The sequence below is a fragment of the Oncorhynchus kisutch genome, linkage group LG12 (genome assembly GCF_002021735.2).
Source record: "Oncorhynchus kisutch isolate 150728-3 linkage group LG12, Okis_V2, whole genome shotgun sequence".
Taxonomy (NCBI): Eukaryota; Metazoa; Chordata; class Actinopteri; order Salmoniformes; family Salmonidae; genus Oncorhynchus; species Oncorhynchus kisutch.
Genome location: NC_034185.2, coordinates 41,943,207 through 41,963,802, shown reverse-complemented (window position 1 = coordinate 41,963,802; position 20,596 = coordinate 41,943,207). Strand labels below are relative to the sequence as shown.

At 44.0% G+C, this 20,596-nt stretch overlaps 1 protein-coding gene across 6 annotated transcripts in view; it reads right to left on the bottom strand.

The window, feature by feature from the left end:
- Nucleotides 1-1,332: 1,332 nt before the first annotated feature.
- The window catches only part of LOC109900401 (wiskott-Aldrich syndrome protein family member 1), a 150,198-nt gene continuing 130,934 nt past the window's right edge, over nucleotides 1,333-20,596 (bottom strand). For all 6 annotated transcript variants that reach the window (XM_031837560.1, XM_031837559.1, XM_031837561.1 and 3 more), the window contains 5 exons: nucleotides 15,504-15,560; nucleotides 9,815-9,987; nucleotides 5,271-5,447; nucleotides 3,392-3,942; nucleotides 1,333-3,096 (listed from right to left, as the gene is read on the bottom strand). In XM_031837560.1, coding sequence (XP_031693420.1) covers nucleotides 2,936-3,096; nucleotides 3,392-3,942; nucleotides 5,271-5,447; nucleotides 9,815-9,987; nucleotides 15,504-15,560 — 1,119 coding nt within the window. In that variant the 3' untranslated portion in view covers nucleotides 1,333-2,935. The remainder of the gene's footprint in view (nucleotides 3,097-3,391; nucleotides 3,943-5,270; nucleotides 5,448-9,814; nucleotides 9,988-15,503; nucleotides 15,561-20,596) is intronic.

Sequence of the window (20,596 nt, the reverse complement as noted above, 5' to 3'; positions counted from 1 at the left end):
TGCCTCCTTGCAGCATGCCTAAGGCACATTCACGCAGATGAGCAGGGACCCTGTGCATCTTTCTTTTGGTGTTTTTCAGAGTCACTAGAAAGGCCTCTTTAGTGTCCCAAGTTTTAATAACTGTGACCTTAATTGCCTACCGTCTGTAAGCTGTTAGTGTCTTAATGACAGTTCCACAGGTGCATGTTCATTAAATGTTTATGGTTCATTGAACAAGCATGGGAAACTGTGTTTAAACCCTTTACAATAAAGATCTGTGAAATTATTTGGATTTTTACGAATTTTCTTTGAAAGACAGGGTCGTGAAAAAGTAATGTTTATTTTTTTGCTGCGTTTATCTCAAGGCCATCAGGCTGTTAAATAGCAATCACTAGCACCCTAGAGGCTGCTGCCCTATATGCATAGACTTGAAATCACTGGCCAATTTAATAATGGAACACTTGTCACCTTAATAATGTTTACATATTTTGCATTACCTATCTCATATGTATATACTGTATTCTATTATGTTGTACTGTATCTTAGTCTACGCCGCAGTGACATTGCTCATCCAAATATTGATATATTCTTAATTCCATTCCTTTGCTTAGATTTGTGTGTATTGAGTGTATTGTTGTGAAATTGTTAGATATTACTTGTTAGAAATTACTGCACAATAACATTGGCTAAACACGTGTATGTGACCAATAGAATTGGATTTAAATTGAGAGATAATGTTGCAATTTTAAAGTGAATACCCTGCAATTCTACAAAATGTTCCATGTCTTATATGATACCAGATAATTAGACCATATTCTTTCATAAGTTTGTTGGGAAAGTGGTCAAAATGTCTGTTATTTAAAAAAAGAAAATAATAATGCATTGCGAAAACACCATGATTTGTAGAAATTATTTTTGTTCCGATTTCAGATTTGAATAGCAGATAAGTATACTAAGATTTCATTTGCTCAACATTTTTGTCAAACTTTTTGGGAAAATGGTCAAAACTGTATTTGTTTAAAGAAGTTGAAAATGTAGTTGATGCGGTTACTAAAACAGCTGTATTGTTCGATTGGTTGAATATTTTTTTTCTTCAGATTTCAATATCAGACAAGTAGACTAAGATTTCATACACTAAGTTGTTGTATAACTTGTTGGGAAAGTGGTAAATGCAGTTGATGTGTTAACTCACGCAAACTATGGAAAAAACTTTTGGAAGTCACAGCTAAGAATGGGAGTTTTTAACAATGGGAGCTTTAGAATGTTGAAGAAATCTCATTAAAGTGGATGACGTTTAATAATAAAAGCTTAATATTTAAAAGTCACATTAATAAAACACACAACAACAACTCCTGAAACATAACATTAGCTTTTATTAACTCAAGCAAACTGTTACAGTCAACAGTTACATGTTATACAGCATATTGTTTGAACCCAGGGTTCATTTTCCTCTCTCCCACTCCCCAAACATAGAAACAGTTAATTCATACCAGAACAGGCAAAAAGTAGTAACAGCACAATACATTCATCAACTCAACGATATGTCTGTACAAACAATAAGGCAAGTAGAAGAAAGAACAAAAGAAAGAAAAGGACTGCAGGCATCTTCAAAGGGAGCCGTGAAGGCAGATGAATCCTTCTTTCTCATGGCCCCACCCCCTTGGCAGCAGAAACACGGGTAGACTAATGGCGTTAATTCATTTAAATTCTTCATAGTAACTGTTAGGGCTCTATTCAATGTGTATCGCTGAAGATCAGCATTACAGCGTGATTGAAATATAAGGGCAATTTTCACCAGGTTAACGGAGACCGCATTCACAGTAAACGCAGCACCTGTCGGCTCAATCGGAAATGATCTTAAAATGTGTATTGCACAATCTGTAACGCTTCAGCGATACAGATTGAATAGAGCCCTTATTTAGTGTTCTAGAGTCAAACGAGGTAAGGCTTCTCGTTAGTTGACACAGAGAGGGAACCCAGGAAATAATCTGCCTTCTAAAAGTGGTTCCTATTGCTCAGACCCCACTGAGCAAAGACGTCAACTCAACATCTATTCCACGTTGGTTCAACATAATTTCATTGAAATTAAGTGGAAACAACGTTGATTAAACCTGTGTGTTCCCAGTGGGACACTACTGTTAAGTGGTTCTGATTATTCTAATATCTCACCATATTTCTTCTTTATCTTCATCATCAGAATCAGACAACAATCATCACATAACATATCATCATCACAATATTTTCCTTGTTCTAAGGTGATAAGTCCGGATGATATAAAACACAGAACAACTCCAATAAATCACATCAGCAAATAACCACAGCCGACTGGTATACAGGATGGCTACCATCCTTCAAGTAGTTCATATTGGCAACAACTGGCCCATTTAAAAACTGCATGTGTTTTTCTGTTAGAAAAGAAACTCCAAGAAGAGATAATAAAATACAGAATCCATTCATCTCCACTTTGGCCCACCAGGAGGCAGGACAGAACTAAGGACAGAAGTGTCATGCCACTTTGTTACGCTAATACTGAACAGCGAGAAACAAACAGGAAAAACAAAAAAAAACGTTTTTTCTTTAAAAGGTTATTTTTGAAACAACTGTACACGAGGAGGATTTCATAATATTGGAGGATAAAGAAGGAAAATAACATGACAACAACTGAACGATGTGCAGTAGTGTAGAAAAATGAGTACAAAAACATAACCCGACCAGAACACATGGAACATACAACTGACGTGGAGCTTTTCATCCGAACACACATAGAAGAACAGTAATTGACAGAGAGAGAGAGAGAGAGAGAGAGAGGTGTAGAGTAGTGCATGAAAGGGAAGTAAAACAGGACTGACAGAGGAGAGCAGTTGTAAGGACAAACTTCTGACGTCTCGAAAGGGGGTACAGTTGAGTGACAGTTTTGCCCTCTGTCCCCTTCTTTTCTCCTCTCCCTCCATCTCGTTCACTCCATCCAGTCTCCCTCGTCGAACTCGGACTCATCCTCCGAGTCGGAGTACTCGACGGCGATGCGTCGGGACAGGATGGTGGCCACGTCGTTCCCCACACGCGCGTGTTTGGCCGCCTCCTGCTCCCTCTGCTCCTCCACCTTCCTGAGCTGGATACCTGGGGGGAGGGAGGCAAAAAGGGAGGGGGAAGGAGGGAGTGGGGTGGGGGCAGAGAGAGAGAGAGATCACATAAGTCCAACTCTTTCTCTGTCCTCAGCATCAAGGACAAGACAAAGTGCTAGCTAGTTCCCTTTAAAAGGAACACCACTTTAGATTCTGCAACCTATAAGACAGAATGGAACAGCTTTTTTCTGTTATAAAACTGTCCAATGACCACGCACATTGAGCTTCGGACGCTACCATATTACCCCAATACCCAGATCAACTGGCTGATACACTGAGGCCCCACCCACCTTTGCGGATGGCCTCCAATAAGACGCTGCGTGCATCACTGATGGGCGGCAGGCTGGCAGAATGTTTCTTCCCACTGGAGTGAGAGGCTGGGGACCCCACGGCACCTGACAGGAAGGAAGGCACGGGGGGCGGGCCTGGCGGGCAGGGGGAGGAGATCCGTGCTCCTGGGAGGGGCAGAGGAGGAGGAGGGGGCGGGGGCAGTACAGTGCCATCTGATTGGTGAGGGGGCGGGCCCTTGTCCAGGATCTGTTGGAGGCGTGCTGGGGAGGAGACGTGGAGGGGAGGAGCCACGGGGGGAGGGGCAGGGTGGAGGACGCCAGGGGCAATCTGGAGGGGGGCGGGGGGAGGGGGGATGGCCGGGGTCTGCTGCTGGACTGGTAGAGGAGAGATAGGGGGAGGAGGGGTGCCCCGTGGGCCAGAGCTGGACATGGAAGGCAAGGGGGGAGGTGGAGGAGGCAAGGGGGGAGGTGGAGGGGGAGGGGTGTTGGAATTGAAGCCATGCATCTGTGCTGGAGACTGGGGTCTGCTGTCTGAAAAACCTGAACTGGAGCTGAGGAGAGAGAGAGGGAGAGACAGAAAGAGAAAGACAAACAAAGAGAAAGAGGTACTGTTACCCGGAAGCTAACTTATAATCAGGTTGGGGGGGGCAAGAGAGAGCAAGAAAATCTAGTGGAGATAACAGGGAGATGGAAAGTAAAGCAAGAAGGAGAAAGCTGTACTGTGTTATGTCCGGTGCCATCTAGAGCCGTGTTTCCCAACCCTGGTCCTTGAGTACCCCCAACAGTACACAGTTTTGCTGTAGCCCTTGGCAAACACATCTCCTTTAACTTATTGAGGGCTTGATGATTAGTTGACAAGTAGAATCAGGTGTGCTTGTCCAGGGATACAAAAAAATGTGTACTGTTGGGGGTACTCAAGGACCAGGGTTGGGAAACACTGATCTAGAGTCAATACGTCTGGGCTGAAAACAAAAGGTCAACACAAAGGGTGAGTGTACTACAGGTTCTCTCGCTCGCTCTGTCTCTTTCACTCTCATTGAGGTAATTTCTCCTGACATGTTCTCTCTCTCTCCACATCTATCCCGATCTCTTCCTGTCCCTGACTAACACTTACTTGTCATGCTAAGCATTACATAACTGATGTCTAGTCATCCAAACACTGTGTGCGTCAAACCTATCTTGATACATTAGTCTGACATGCATGGTCTATACAGAACTAGAGAAAAGGCAAAAGAAAGATTGAAACACAACAATAATTTGGAGAAAGAACAAAATGAGAGATGAGGAGGGGATAGAGCAAAATAAGAGATGGGGGGGAGATAGCAGAGAGAGAAAAAGGAGAGAGGGGGTAGATAGAAAGAGCAAGAGAGAGAGAAACTGCTCCAGTGTCCTTTTTCCCTCTCTCTTCTCTGATTCCTCCAGAGATTGGAAGAGTGAGGACTGTGTTAGCTCTACAGGGAAAACGTCTGCCTCGGCCCTCGCTAGCCTTAACACCTTATCGATCCCTTCCACTGCTCCATCTGTCCTCACCTTCGATCCACTATCCCCGCTTCCTCCCATCCCATCCCATCCATCCATCCATGTGTTCATATTTCCCTCTTTTCCTCTGCCCACGCTCGGATAAGAAAATTCTGGGGATGGGAAACACATCTGCAGCCGCTCGCATCCCATCATTAGAGTTAACCAGAACAAAACACAACACAATTGGCTAGAGAACGGAGCAACAAAGCAGAGAAAAGAACTGAACTGGAAACATTTTAAAAAATGTGTATTCACTTGAATAGCGTCCTCAGAGTGAAAAGCGTCCTCAGAGTCAAAGCCAGAGAGTGTGTGTGTGTCTGTGTCTGCCTCTGTGTGTGTTTGTCTGTGTGTCACCCACCTGATCATGGAGGGGGGTTTGATGTCTCCCAGAGGGTGCATTGGGGGCAGTGGTGGGGGGTCGTGGGGTCGCGTGTACATTCTGTCCCCAGGACGGTTCAGCAGCTCGTTCATTTGACTGTAGGGCAGCGCTGCTAGGGAGAACGGCCCGTCCATCCCTTCCAAGTACATAGGAGCTCTGAGAGAGAGAGGGGGAAGAGTTAAAGTGGGACACACCCACTCCATATGCAAAGGAGCTCTGAGGGAGACACAAAAAGGGGGAGGGGGGGTCACAAATGCTCCATATAGAGTAGCGTTGGGGTTTAACCTTTCCGCTAGCGGAACTCGACAACATTCCGCTAAAAAGGCAACACGCACATTTCTAAAATATTTTTTTGAAATATGTAACTTTCACACATTAACAAGTCCAATACAGCAAATGAAAGATAAACATCTTGTTAATGTCACGCCCTGACCTTATCTTTGTTTTCTTTATTATTTTGGTTAGGTCAGGGTGTGACGAGGGGGATATATGTGTTTTTGCCTGTCTAGGGTTTTTCCAGTCTAGGTGTTTTTATGTCTATGATTGCCTAGATTGGTTCTCAATCAGAGACAGCAGTTTATCGTTGTCTCTGATTGGGGACCATATTTAGGTAGCCATATTCATTGGGTATTTTGTGGGTTATTGTCTATGGTTAGTTGCATGTCAGCACTCGTTATATATAGCTTCACGTGCGTTTTGTTGTTTTGTATAGTTTGTTGAAGTGTTCTTCGTTTTCATTAAAGAAGAATGTATTCATATCACGCCATGGAGACTTGGTCTCCTCGGTATGACGAACGTGACAGAATAACCCACCAAAAAAGGACCAAGCAGCAGGAGAGGACATCTTGGACCCGGGAGAAAGAGGAGTGGAGGACATCCTGGACCTGGGAGGAGGTAATGGCAGGGGACAAGACCCTGCCATGGAAGCAGGTGGAGAAAGCACAGGAGGAACGGCGACGATATGAGGGTACACGGCTAGCACGGAAGCCCGAGAGGCAGCCCCAAGAGGAGATTGGCTGAGTCAGGGAGGAGACCTGAGTCAACTCCTCGTGCTTACCGTGGGGAGCGGGTAACTGGTCAGGCACTGTGTTATGCAGAGATGCGCACGGTGTCTCCAGTGCACTATTCTAGCCTGTGCGCTCTATTCCAGCTCCTCGCATATGCCAGGCTAGAATGGTCATCCAGCCAGGACGTATTGAGTCAGGTCTATGTTCTATATCTCCAATGCGTCTCCATGGTCCAGTGTATACTGTGCCTCTTCCCCGCACTCGCCCTGAGGTGCGTGTCATCAGCCAGTACCACCAGTGCCAACACCACGCACCAGGCTTCCTGTGCACCTCCAGAGCCCAGTACGCCCTGTTCGTCCTCCTCGCACTCGCCCTGAGGTGCGTGTCACCAGCCCGGTACCACCAGTGCCGGCTCCACGCACCAGGCCTATAGTGCACCTCGGCAGTCCAGGACGTTCTGTTCCTGCTCCTCGCACTCGCCCTGAGGTGCGTGTCCCCAGCCCGTTACCACCAGTGCCGGCACAATGCACCAGGCCTAAAGTGCGCCACGGCAGTCCAGTACGCCCTGTTCCTCCTCCCCGCAGTCGCCCTGAGGTTCGTGTCACCAGCCCGGTACCACCAGTTCCGGAAACACGCACCAGGCCTACAGTACGCCTCCAGGGTCCAGTACGCCCTGTTCCTGCTTCTCGCACTCGTCCTGAGGTCCGTGTCCCCAGCCCGGTATCACCAGTGCCGGCACCACGCACCAGGCCTACAGTGCCCCCCAGCAGTCCAGAGCGTCCGGCGACAGTACCAAGTCCAGAGCGTCCGGCGACAGCACCCAGTCCAGAGCGTCCGGCGACAGCACCAAGTCCAGAGCGTCCGGCGACAGCACCCAGTTCAGAGCGTCCGGCGACAGCACCCAGTCCAGAGCGTCCGGCGACAGAACCCAGTCCAGAGCCGGAACCCAGTTCATAGACCGGAACCTCCAACGACAGTTCATAGACCGGAATCTCCAACGACGGGCCACAGTCCGGAACCACCAACGACGGGCCACAGTCCGGAACCTCTAACGACGGGCCACAGTCCAGGCCACAGTCCGGGGCCTCCAACGACGGTCCCCAGCACGGGGTCTCCAACGACGGTCCCCAGTCCGGGGTGTCCAACGACGGTCCCCAGCCCATGGTCTCCAGCAATGGTCCCCAGTCCAGAACATCCGGCGATGATCCACTCAGCGAGGGTCCCCAGCCCGGGGCCTATAGCGAGGATCTGCAGTCCAGAGCCTCGGTCGATGATCCACGGGGTCGGTGGTACAAGGGCGGACTCAGAGTAAAGAAGGGGGGCGGCGTCCAGAACCAGAGCCGCCACCGAGGTTAGAAACCCACCCAGACCCTCCCATATAGGTTTAGGTTTGCGGCCGGGAGTCCGCACCTTGGGGGGGGGGGGGGGGGGGTACTGTCACGCCCTGACCTTAGTTATCTTTGTTTTCTTTATTATTTTGGTTAGGTCAGGGTGTGACGGGGGTGATATATGTGTTTTTGGCCAGTCTAGGGTTTTTGTATGTTTATGGGGTTCCCCAGTCTAGGTGTTTTTATGGCTATGGTTGCCGAGATTGGTTCTCAATCAGAGGCAGCTGTTTATCGTTGTCTCTGTTTGGGGACCATATTTAGGTAGCCATATTCATTGGGTATTTTGTGGGTTATTGTCTGTGGTTAGTTGCATGTCAGCACTCGTTATATATAGCATCACGTTCGTGTTGTTGTTTTGTATAGTTTGTTTAAGTGTTCTTCATTTTCATGAAAGAAGAATGTATTCATATCACGCTGCGCCTTGGTCTCCTCGTTATGACGAACGTGACAGTTAATCTACCCATCGTGTCCGATTTCAAAAATGTTTTACAGCTAAAGCACAACATATGATTATGTTAGATCACCGCCAAGTTGAAAAAACACACAGCCATTTTTCCAGCCAAAGATAGGTGTCACAAAAAGCAGAAATATAGATCAAATGAATCACTAACCTTTGATGATCTTCATCAGATGACACTCATAGGACATCATGTTACACCATACATGTATGTTTTGTTCGATAATGTGCATATTTATATCCAAAAATCTCAGTTTACATTGGAGCCTTTCGTGCAGTAATGTTTTGATTCCAAAACATCCGGTGATTTTGCATAAATACTCATAATAAACATTGATAAAATATACTAGTGTTATTCACAGAATTAAAGATAGACATCTCCTTAATGCAACCGCTATGTCAGATTTTTAAAAAACTGCGGAAAAAGCATAATCTGAGAACGGCGCTCAGAACCCAAAACAGCCAGAGGAATATCCGCCATTTTGGAATCAACAAAGTTAGAAACAACGCCATAAATATTCACTTAACTTTGATGATCACTCCCAGCACTCCCAGGAATCCCAGTTCGACAATACATTTATGTCCAAATAGCCACTTGTTGTTAGCGTGTTCAGCCCAGTAATCCATCTTCATGAGGCGAGAGCATTTCATCCAGACAGAAACTCGAAATGTTCCGTTACAGTCCTTTAGAAACATGTCAAACGATGTATGGAATCAATCGTTAGGATGTTTTTAACATAAAACATCAATAATGTTCCAACCGGAGAATTCATTTGTCTTCAGAGAAGCTCTGGAACGAGAGGTAACTCTGTCGGGAGCGTGCGTCATGAGACCAAGTCTCTCTGCCAGACCACTGACTCAGAGGTCTCATGAGCCCCTCCTTTAGAGTAGAATCAAAAGATAGTTGACATCTAGTGGAAGCCCTAGGAAGTACAACCTCATCCATATCTCAATGTGTATTCGGTAGGCCAAGCTTTGAAAAACTACAAACCTCAGATGTCCCACTTCCTGGTTGGATTTTTCTCAGGTTTTCACCTGCCATTTGAGTTCTGTTATACTCACAGACTGTCACACCCTGACCATAGTTTACTTTGTATATTTCTATGTTTTGGTTGGTCAGGGTGTGAGCTGAGTGGGCATTCTATGTTTCATGTCTAGTTTGTCTATTTCTATGTCTGGCCTGATATGGTTCTCAATCAGAGGCAGGTGTTAGTCATTGTCTCTGATTGGGAACCATATTTAGGTAGCCTGGGTTTCACTGTGTGTTTGTGGGTGATTGTTCCTGTCTCTGTGTTTTCACCAGATAGGGCTGTTTCGGTTTTCGTTACGTTCATTACGTTCTTTGTTTTGTAGTGTTTGTATTGATTCGTGTTTTACATTTGTTTATTAAACATGGATCGCAATCTACACGCTGCATTTTGGTCCGACTCTCCTTCACCACAAGAGAACCGTTACACAGACATCATTCAAACAATATTAGAAACTTCAGAGTGTTTTCTATCCAATACTAATAATAATATGCATATATTAGCATCTGGAACAGAGTAGGAGGCAGTTCACTCTGGGCACGCTATTAATCCAAAAGTGAAAATGCTGCCCCCTAAAGGTTATTAATAGCATTCCACAATGCTCCATGTACGAAGATACAAGGAAGCGCACATGCACACTCACCCAGACCTGTCATGGTAGGTGGCAGAGCCGTTAGCCTCTCTTTCTTTCAAGGCCTCCTCAGAGTCGTCCTCAGCTAGCTCCGCCCCCAGCGCCAGTTTCTGCCACTCCTTCTTCCGGTCGTGAGGAGCCCGGGGTACCTTCTCAGTCTCCAGAGTACGGTCGTTTCCCCTTACCTAGAGGAGAGACGATGGAGGACGAGAAGGAAGAGAGGACAGACACGGGAGAGAGAGAAATTAGAGTTTTAATCTGGACAGAACTATTAGACAGAAACACAGAACTTTCCTACACCCCTCATGTCTGCTCTGATCACAAGTAGGGGGAAGAATTATCTGTTAATTTGACAAAGAGAGCGAGAAAGAGGTGAGTTGAAAGACAGGAGGCAACAGAGAGAAAAGAGATTGAATAGAGAGGGAGTGCATACATTTCTGTGCCCATAACTAAAAACTAAACATCCATCATCTAGGCGGCGCGCACACACAAGCAAATATTATTTTGCCTCTTGGTTTTGCACAGCTGTTGTTGCCATAGCGAATCCTCTCATTTTCATTGGAGACTAAGCAATATGGCATATTTACATAAAAACTGAGTAGGATGCTCATTCTACACATACAGTCCATTCGGGAAAGTATTCAGACCCCTTCCCTTTTCCACATTTTGTTACGTTACAGCCTTACACTAAAATGTATTACAATTTCAAAAATGATCACAATCCACACAGCATCCCAAAATGACAAAGAAAAAACGTTTTTTAGAAATGTTTGCAAATGTATTCAAAATAAACAACAGACATGCATTATTAATATAAGCACTCAGACCATTTGCTATGAGACTTGGAATTGAGCTCAGGTGCATCCTGTTTCCATTGTTCATCCTTGAGATGCTTCTACAACTTGATTGGAGTCCACCTGTGGTAAATTCAATTGATTGGACATGATTTGGAAAGGCACACACCTGTCCATATAAGGTCCCACAGTTGACAGTGAATGTCAGATAAAAAACCAAGTCATGAGGTCGAAGGAATTGTCTGTAGAGCTCCAAGACAGGATTTTGTTGAGGCACAGATATGGGGAAGGGTACCAAAAAATGTCTGAAGCATTGAAGATCCCCAAGAACACAGTGGCCTCCATCATTCTTAAATGGAAGAAGTTTGGAACCACCAAGACTCTTCCTAGAGCTGGATGCCTGGCCAAACTGAGCAATCGGTTGAGAAAGGCCATGGTCAGGGAGGTGACCAAGAACCCAATGGTCACTCTGATAGATCTCCAGAGGAACCTCTGTGGAGACGGTAGAACTTTCCAGAAGGACAACCTTCTCTGCAGTACTCCACCAATCAAATCACATATTATTGGTCATATACACATATTTAGCAAATGTTATTGCGGGTGTAGCGAAATGCTTGTGTTCCTAGCTTCTACAGTGCAGTAGTATCTAACAATTCACGAAAATACACACTAATCTAAAAGTAAAAGAATGGAATAAAGAAATATATAAATATTAGGACGAGCAATGTCGGACTTGGCATTGACTAAAATACAGTAGAACAGAATACAGTATATACATATGAAATGACTAAAGCAGTATGTAAACATTATTAAAGTGACTAGTTTTCTATTATTAAAGTGACTGTGATTCTATGTCTATGTACAGTGCCTTGCGAAAGTATTCGCCCCCCTTGAACTGTGCGACCTTTTGCCACATTTCAGGCTTCAAACATAAAGATATAAAACTGTATTTTTTTGTGAAGAATCAACAACAAGTGGGACACAATCATGAAGTGGAACGACATTTATATATTATATAAATTTCAAACTTTTTTAACAAATCAAAAACTGAAAAATTGGGCGTGCAAAATTATTCAGCCCCTTTACTTTCAGTGCAGCAAACTCTCTCCAGAAGTTCAGTGAGGATCTCTGAATGATCCAATGTTGACCTAAATGACTAATGATGATAAATACAATCCACCTGTGTGTAATCAAGTCTCCGTATAAATGCACCTGCACTGTGATAGTCTCAGAGGTCCGTTAAAAGCGCAGAGAGCATCATGAAGAACAAGGAACACACCAGGCAGGTCCGAGATACTGTTGTGAAGAAGTTTAAAGCCGGATTTGGATACAAAAAGATTTCCCAAGCTTTAAACATCCCAAGGAGCACTGTGCAAGCGATAATATTGAAATGGAAGGAGTATCAGACCACTGCAAATCTACCAAGACCTGGCCGTCCCTCTAAACTTTCAGCTCATACAAGGAGAAGACTGATCAGAGATGCAGCCAAGAGGCCCATGATCACTCTGGATGAACTGCAGAGATCTACAGCTGAGGTGGGAGACTCTGTCCATAGGACAACAATCAGTCGTATATTGCACAAATCTGGCCTTTATGGAAGAGTGGCAAGAAGAAAGCCATTTCTTAAAGATATCCATAAAAAGTGTTGTTTAAAGTTTGCCACAAGCCACCTGGGAGACACACCAAACATGTGGAAGAAGGTGCTCTGGTCAGATGAAACCAAAATTGAACTTTTTGGCAACAATGCAAAACGTTATGTTTGGCGTAAAAGCAACACAGCTCATCACCCTGAACACACCATCCCCACTGTCAAACATGGTGGTGGCAGAATCATGGTTTCGGCCTGCTTTTCTTCAGCAGGGACAGGGAAGATGGTTAAAATTGATGGGAAGATGGATGGAGCCAAATACAGGACCATTCTGGAAGAAAACCTGATGGAGTCTGCAAAAGACCTGAGACTGGGACGGAGATTTGTCTTCCAACAAGACAATGATCCAAAACATAAAGCAAAATCTACAATGGAATGGTTAAAAAATAAACATATCCAGATGTTAGAATGGCCAAGTCAAAGTCCAGACCTGAATCCAATCGAGAATCTGTGGAAAGAACTGAAAACTGCTGTTCACAAATGCTCTCCATCCAACCTCACTGAGCTCGAGCTGTTTTGCAAGGAGGAATGGGAAAAAATGTCAGTCTCTCGATGTGCAAAACGCTAAGCGCTAAAAGTATTAACTTAAGGGGGCTGAATAATTTTGCACGCCCAATTTTTCAGTTTTTGATTTGTTAAAAAAGTTTGAAATATCCAATAAATGTCGTTCCACTTCATTATTGTGTCCCACTTGTTGTTGATTCTTCACAAAAAAATACAGTTTTATATCTTTATGTTTGAAGCCTGAAATGTGGCAAAAGGTCGCAAAGTTCAAGGGGGCCGAATACTTTCGCAAGGCACTGTATATAGGGCAGCAGCCTCTAAGGTGCAGGGTGGAGTAAGCAGGTGGTAGCCGGCTAGTGATGGCTATTTAAGTCTGATGGCCTTGAGATAGAAGCTGTTTTTCATTCTCTCTGTCCCAGCTTTGATACACCTGTACTGACCTCGCCTTCTGGATGGTAGCGGGGTGAACAGGCCGTGACATCGGGTGCTGTTGGTGTCCTGGAGGGCAGGCAGTGTGCCCCCGGTGATGCGTTGGGCTGACCGCACCACTAGGGCTGTGGCAGTCATGAAATTCCATCAGCCGGTGATTGTCAAGCAAATAACTGACAGTCTCACGGTAATTGACCGTTAATTAACATAAACACATTTCCTGGCTTCCACATGTTGCCTACAAGCCGCTGATGCAGATCTTTGGAACATCTACATTTTAAAAAGTCAAATAAATCCATGTAATATAGCCTACACCTTCACAATAAATACATTTTTACATAGATATTCCTCTTGTACAGATGGGATAGGGAGGTGTGCAGTGCGATTGCATCGTCTGTGGATCTATTGGGGCGGTATGCAAATAGAAGTGGGTCTAGGGTGTCAGGTAAGGTAGAGGATATAGGATCCTTATTAACTAGCCTCTCAAAGCACTTCATGATGATGGAAGTGAGTGCTACGGGGTGATAGTCATTTAGTTCAGTTACCTTTGCTTTCTTGGGTACAAGAACAATGGTGGACAGCAAGTGGGGACTGCAGACTGGGATAGGGAGAGAATGTGTACGTCCGTAACCACTCCAGCCAGCTGGAGACCTTTATGGTAGAGTGGCCAGACAGAAGTCACTCCTCAGTAAAAGGCACATGACAGCCCCTATGAGAAACAAGATGCTCTGGTCTGATGAAATCTAGATTTAACTATTTGGCCTGAATGCCAAGCATCACATCTGGAGGAAACCTGGCACCATCCCTATTGTTACGCATGGTGGTGGCAGCATCATGCAGTGGGGATTTTTTTCAGCAGCAGGGATTGGGGGACTAGTCAGGAACAAGGGAAAGAGGAACGGAGCAAAGTACATAGAGATCCTTGATGAAAATCTGCTCCAGAGTGCTCAGGACCTCAGACTTGGAAAAGGTTCACCTTTCAACAGAACAACAACTCTAAAGCACACAGCCAAGACAATGCAGGAGTGGCTTCGGGAAAAGTCTCTGAATTCCAGCCAGAGCCCGGACTTGAACCCTATCGAACATCTCTGGAGAGACCTGAGAGCTTAGGGGATCTGCAGAGAAGGGATAAACTCCCCAAATACAGGTGTGTAGCGTCATACCCAAGAAGACTTGAGGCAGTAATCGCTGCCAAAGGTTCTTCAACAAAGTACTGAGTCTAAAGGGTCTAAATACTTATGTAAATATGATAATTCCGTAAAAAAAAAAAACATTTGCAAAAATGTATAAAAACCTGTTTTTGCTTTGTCATTATGTGGGGTATTGTGTTTAGATTGATGAGAAAAAAATATTACATCAATTTTAGAATAAGGCTGTAACGTAACAATATGTGGAAAATTCAATTGGTCTGAATACTTTCTGAATGCACTGTATATTGTTGGAATCGGCTAAACTTTGAACATTGAGATATTAAATAAATGATAGAGAAGCAGCCTAGAATAGAAGGAGTGAAAGAGACTAGGTTTTAATGTCAGAAGTTAATGGTTCTCTGTAGGAAGACAGATAGCTGGCTGGAAGGGATGAGAGCAACGTGTTGAGATAGGGGAGACAGAAGGACATCTGTGGATTAGGTGAAGGAGGGGTTGAGGTCAGGAGGTGAGGTCAGATCCCCTTAAGGGAGTAACAGGGTTTAGTATCTGTTTACCCTCTTCCTGTAGAACCATAAGAAGTAAGGATTGGAGAGAATGAGTGTCTTAAGTGGGACGTATATAACTGTGATGGTGAGAAATTTTGCTGTCTGAATTACAGCTGTACAGAACCTTTGGGCAGAATTCAACTTGGTTAAAGCTTCTCTAGTGTCCGTGAGTTATTTATTCTGAAAAATAAGAACCTAACAATGTAAACAGGACACACAGAAGGTGGCACACACAACAGAAATCGAAGGCAGAACTTAGAGCAGGTGAGAAAGGAAAGCTGTAGGACTGACTGACTGAATAGAACAAGACTATGCTGACATTTACGTTACAGGGCTTGTTACATTTACAGTACCACACAAAACATGGTGTCTATTATACACCAAAGTAAAAAAAAAAAGATAAGATCCAAATAAGTCAATAAAATGTTACTGTACTTTAGTCATTTGTGCTTTTGTTTTGCCCAAATACACTACATATTCCCTAGTTCCCATATTTTGAGCACTGTGAACGTGACATTTGGTCTTTATAATGCATTATAACACTTCTAATTGTTGTCCTAGGGATTATGAGCTGCCAACACTTCACACACTGATACTGGAAGACACATGGTTTGTAATGAGACCACATACCTGCCCTGGGAGGTCTAAGTACCTATAGACCTGATCATACATGCCGGGGTCCTGCAACTACAAGAACAGAACGTCAAGAGAAGCACCAGGGAGCATGAATTAACACCACACAGCGCAATAGAACGTAATACCGCTGGCTGCTGAGAGTGGCAAAAATGGAGAGCAGCAGCAGGGCATTGGAACAGATGAGGAAGCAAAACTCTGTTAAACACAAAATGACATGACACAGCTGGACTCAATGGCAGCGCAGTCAGACACAGCAATAGAGCGCAAATCATACAATTTAACATAGTGCACGTGCCACTTACAAACCAAATGACAGAGTGGACTAGAGAGCACTCACTTACACACACACACACACACACACACACACACACACACACACACACACACACACACACACACACACACACACACACACACACACACACACACACACACAGTGCCAAACAAACTCAAAGATAACAGAGCTGTTCAGCCATACAAAGACAATGAAGAGACAAAACAAGAATTCAAAATAAAATAGCCTATTTGAACACACAAAAAGCACAAAGCAAGCACCCCGTGCACATCAGTGCAGCATGACACAACGCACACTAACACAACATGACAAAGTTGCTTAGCAATTAGCACAACATGGTTAGCACCAGAAGGAAGCACAAGGCAAGCAGCAAAAGAACAAGAGAGTCATCATTCATAGAAACACTTGGCTAGGTTACCATCAACAACATCCTACACAAAGACAGTTGGTATTTCTACTCTGTTGCTATGCAGCAGAAATCTCAACAATGTGGTCAAACACTTTAGTTAAGCAACGTATCTGCCTCAAATCAATATGCTAATTAGGCACATTTGTTTTTAGAATTTTTATGCAACCTTGCTTAAACATCCTACACACAAGCATAATGAGACACTGATGATGCACTAAGGTATAACAAATGTTTGAAATAACAGTTATTGTGAGACATTTGTTTGGACAAAAAAGTCTTGAGACTTAGCAGGTGGGGGTCACCGCTGGACTGGATTGTGTGTGACCACTTGTACTGTAGCATTAATACACCTGCTTTGCTTGCTGTTTGGGGTTTTAGGCTGGGTTTCTGTACAGCACTTTGAGATATCAGTTGTATGAAGGGCTATATAAATACATTTGATTTGATTTGATTAAACACACACGTACACACAAAAAATAGCTTGATCAATCAACATTCCTGTTAGTAAGTACAGTTTAGCTCTAATGTAACTCATGCAGATAACTGATTTTGTTATACTGAACAAAAATATAAACGCAACAATTTCGAAGATTTTACTGAGATACAGTTCATATAAGGAAATCAGTCAATTGAAATACATTTATTAGGCCCTAATCTATGGATTTCAGATGCCTGGGCAGGGGTGTAGCCATGTGTGGGCCTTGGAGGGCATAGGCCCCCCACAAAAAGTATCTATTACAGACAGAAATACTCCTCAGCACAAATACTGCCATATTCTCTCAAACAACGTTGGAGGTAAGCTTATGGTAGAGAAATTAACATTCAATTATCTGGCAACAGCTCTGGTGGATATTCTAGCTGGTCAGCATACCAATTGCACGCTCCCTCAAAACATGAGACATCTGTGGCATTGTGTTGTGTGACAAAACTGCACATTTGAAAGTGGTCTTTTATGGTCCCCAGCACAATTTCCCCTAGTGTCATGATCATGCTGTTTATTCAGCTTCTTGATATGCCACACCTGTCAGGTGGATGGATTATCTTGGAAAAGGAGAAATGCTCACTAACAGGGATGGAAATGTGCACAACATTTGAGAGAAATAAGCTTTTTGCAAGTATGGAACATTTCTGGGATTTTTATTTCAGCTTATGAAACATGGGACCAACACTTTACATGTAGCGTTTATATTTTTGTTCAGTGTAGTTTGTTTCTGTGACACATGCTCATTTGTATGAGTGATCAGGTGGGCGTGTGACACAACGGTGGGTTGTGATTTGACGTGACATGGTGTCAGCCTCGGTGTGTTTGACTAATTGCAGTTGACCCCGCCCCCACCCTGTCGTGCCCAGAATAGTCAGTAGTCACACAGCAGAGAGAAGGAAACATAATGAATCTTAAAAGTAATGCACATTGATTAGCCACGATTAATCAGAGGCCATTACGCTGATGGAGAGGGGCACACACTCGTACACACACCAGAGAAGATGAAAACCCCCTGTTTATTGTTCTCTCAAGCCTTTCCTTTAGCAGTTATTGGTTATGAGGGGGTGTGTACTACAGGTGTCTTTACTAGGGATGCACAATATATCGGTGAACATATCGGAATCGGTCAATATTAGCTAAAAATGGCAACATCGGTTTTGGCCTGATGTCTAATTTAATGCCGATATTAAAATCCGATGTCAAAACTACCGTGCATACCTATATAACGTAGGTACATGCATTCCTAATCTAGCCCACAATGTCTGCTGTGTGGATCGAGCAGTCAACAAGTCGAGCAGTCATTTAAAAGAGTATGGTAATTTCAGAGAGACAACTCAAATCCATTAATTAAAGCCAAGATAATGGAATTCATTGCCCTTGACAATCAACTGTTCTCTGTCGTGGGTAATGTTGGCTTTCACCGACTGGTCGAGCACCGGTACACATTACCAAGTGCGCTATTTTTCCGATGTTGCCCTACTGAAGTTACACAGTAATAGCGTCACTGCTATTAGCTTCACGACATACTATGGAAAGCCGTTTGGGTCTTTGTGTGTCAAAAAAGATACAAAATAAACAAGCAAACACTGGCCACGAACAATGTGTTTACAATACCACGTTGGTAATAAAGGGCTAGGGTTAGACCGCAACTTCTGGTGTAGCTATGTTTAGCTTGGTACCTAGCTAGCACCAATACAACCAGCCTAAAAACAATGACCAGTAGAGACTGCAGTCTCTATTCATGATTTAGGAATCCTTGTGAGTAAGTATTAGCTAGGTTGCCACTAATTGTTCACCTATTAAAATTTAACTTCAGTTCATGAAAATAAATAGCTAGCCAGCTACTTAACCCTGTTGCCCAAAGCTAATGTTATAAGCAGCCAGATAGCTTCATCCGGCTAGTGAGGCTCGCCACAATAAGGATTAGGCACAATTGTGGAATTTGGGGTTTGCCTTCAAAATAAAAGTATGTAATTGACAGTGATGCAAATTAATACAAATAGTATAATTTTATTTTGAAGGCTAACCACAAAGTCCACTATTGTGGCTAATCCTTATTGTGGCTAGCTTCACATAGATGGGTCCGACCACCATTAATCAAATAAGAAATGTCTTATAAATTAGGGTTATTTTAGATGATTACACCTAGCTATATAGTTAGCGACTTAACCAGATTATGTACACTGCTCAAAAAAATAAAGGGAACACTAAAATAACACATCCTAGATCTGAATGAATGAAATATTCTTATTAAATACCTTTTTACCTTTACATACCTTTACATAGTTGAATGTGCTGACAACAAAATCACACAAAAATGATCAATGGAAATCAAATTTATCAACCCAAGGAGATCTGGATTTGGAGTCACACTCAAAATTAAAGTGGAAAACCACACTACAGGCTGATCCAACTTTGATGTAATGTCCTTAAAACAAGTCAAAATGAAGCTCAGTAGTGTGTGTGGCCTCCACGTGCCTGTATGACCTCCCTACAACGCCTGGGCATGCTCCTGATGAGGTGGCGGATGGTCTCCTGAGGGATCTCCACCCAGACCTGGACTAAAGCATCCGCCAACTCCTGGACAGTCTGTGGTGCAACGTGGCGTTGGTGGATGGAGCGAGACATGATGTCCTAAATGTGCTGTAAGCACAACCCCCACCTGTGGACGTCGGGCCCTCATACCACCCTCATGGAGTCTGTTTCTGACCGTTTGAGCAGACACATGCACATTTGTGGCCTGCTGGAGGTCATTTTGCAGGGCTCTGGCAGTGCTCCTCCTGCTCCTCCTTGCACAAAGGCGGAGGTAGCGGTCCTGCTGCTGGGTTGTTGCCCTCCTACGGCCTCCTCCACGTCTCCTGATGTACTGGCCTGTCTCCTGGTAGCGCCTCCATGCTCTGGACACTACGCTGACAGACGCAGCAAACCTTCTTGCCACAGCTCGCATTGATGTGCCATCCTGGATAAGCTGCACTACCTGAGCCACTTGTGTGGGTTGGAGACTCCGTCTCATGTTACCACTAGAGTGAAAGCACCGCCAGCATTCAAAAGTGACCAAAACATCAGCCAGGAAGCATAGGAACTGAGAAGTGGTCTGTGGTCACCACCTGCAGAACCACTCCTTTATTGGGGTTGTCTTGCTAATTGCCTATAATTTCCACCTGTTGTCTATTCCATTTGCACAACAGCATGTGAAATGTATTGTCAATCAGTGTTGCTTCCTAAGTGAACAGTTTGATTTCACAGAAGTGTGATTGACTTGGAGTTACATTGTGTTGTTTAAGTGTTCCCTTTATTTTTTTGAGCAGTGTATATTGCTACGTGGAAGAAATAGTAAGTGAAAGTATAGCTTTGATGTTTTACTGGTAACGGGAACATATGTAAATGCAAACAAAATAACTTTTTGGTTAGTGTGGTGTGTGTTTGTGTGTGTGTGTTTGTGTGTGTGTGTGTGTTTATTTGACTATTTATCTGTACTACAATGCTTAAGAGGCCGCATTTTTTTTAAATATCGGACAATATCGGTTACTGGCCAAAAATGTAATATCTGTGCATCACTAGTCATTACTGTTATAAATGTGGATGATGTCAGTGCCCCGTATGACTAACCCATGCAGTCCTCCTTCATCTGAATGTGGTAGTGGCACACAGGAGTGTCTTGCTGTGTGTGTATATACAGTGTGTGTGAGTAATGTGACGGGCTCAGCATAATGCCACCCCCAGCACTCTCTCTACTCCCCTGTGGAGGTCCTAACCCAACCTGGGGGTGGGAGGGAGGGGAGCTATGGTCCCCTTTACAGCCTGGAACAGTTATCTAACAATTATTAGGTCATTAGCATGGAGACTGTATACTAGGTACATTGTACAAAATACCTACTTGTGTACAGTGAGAAATATGT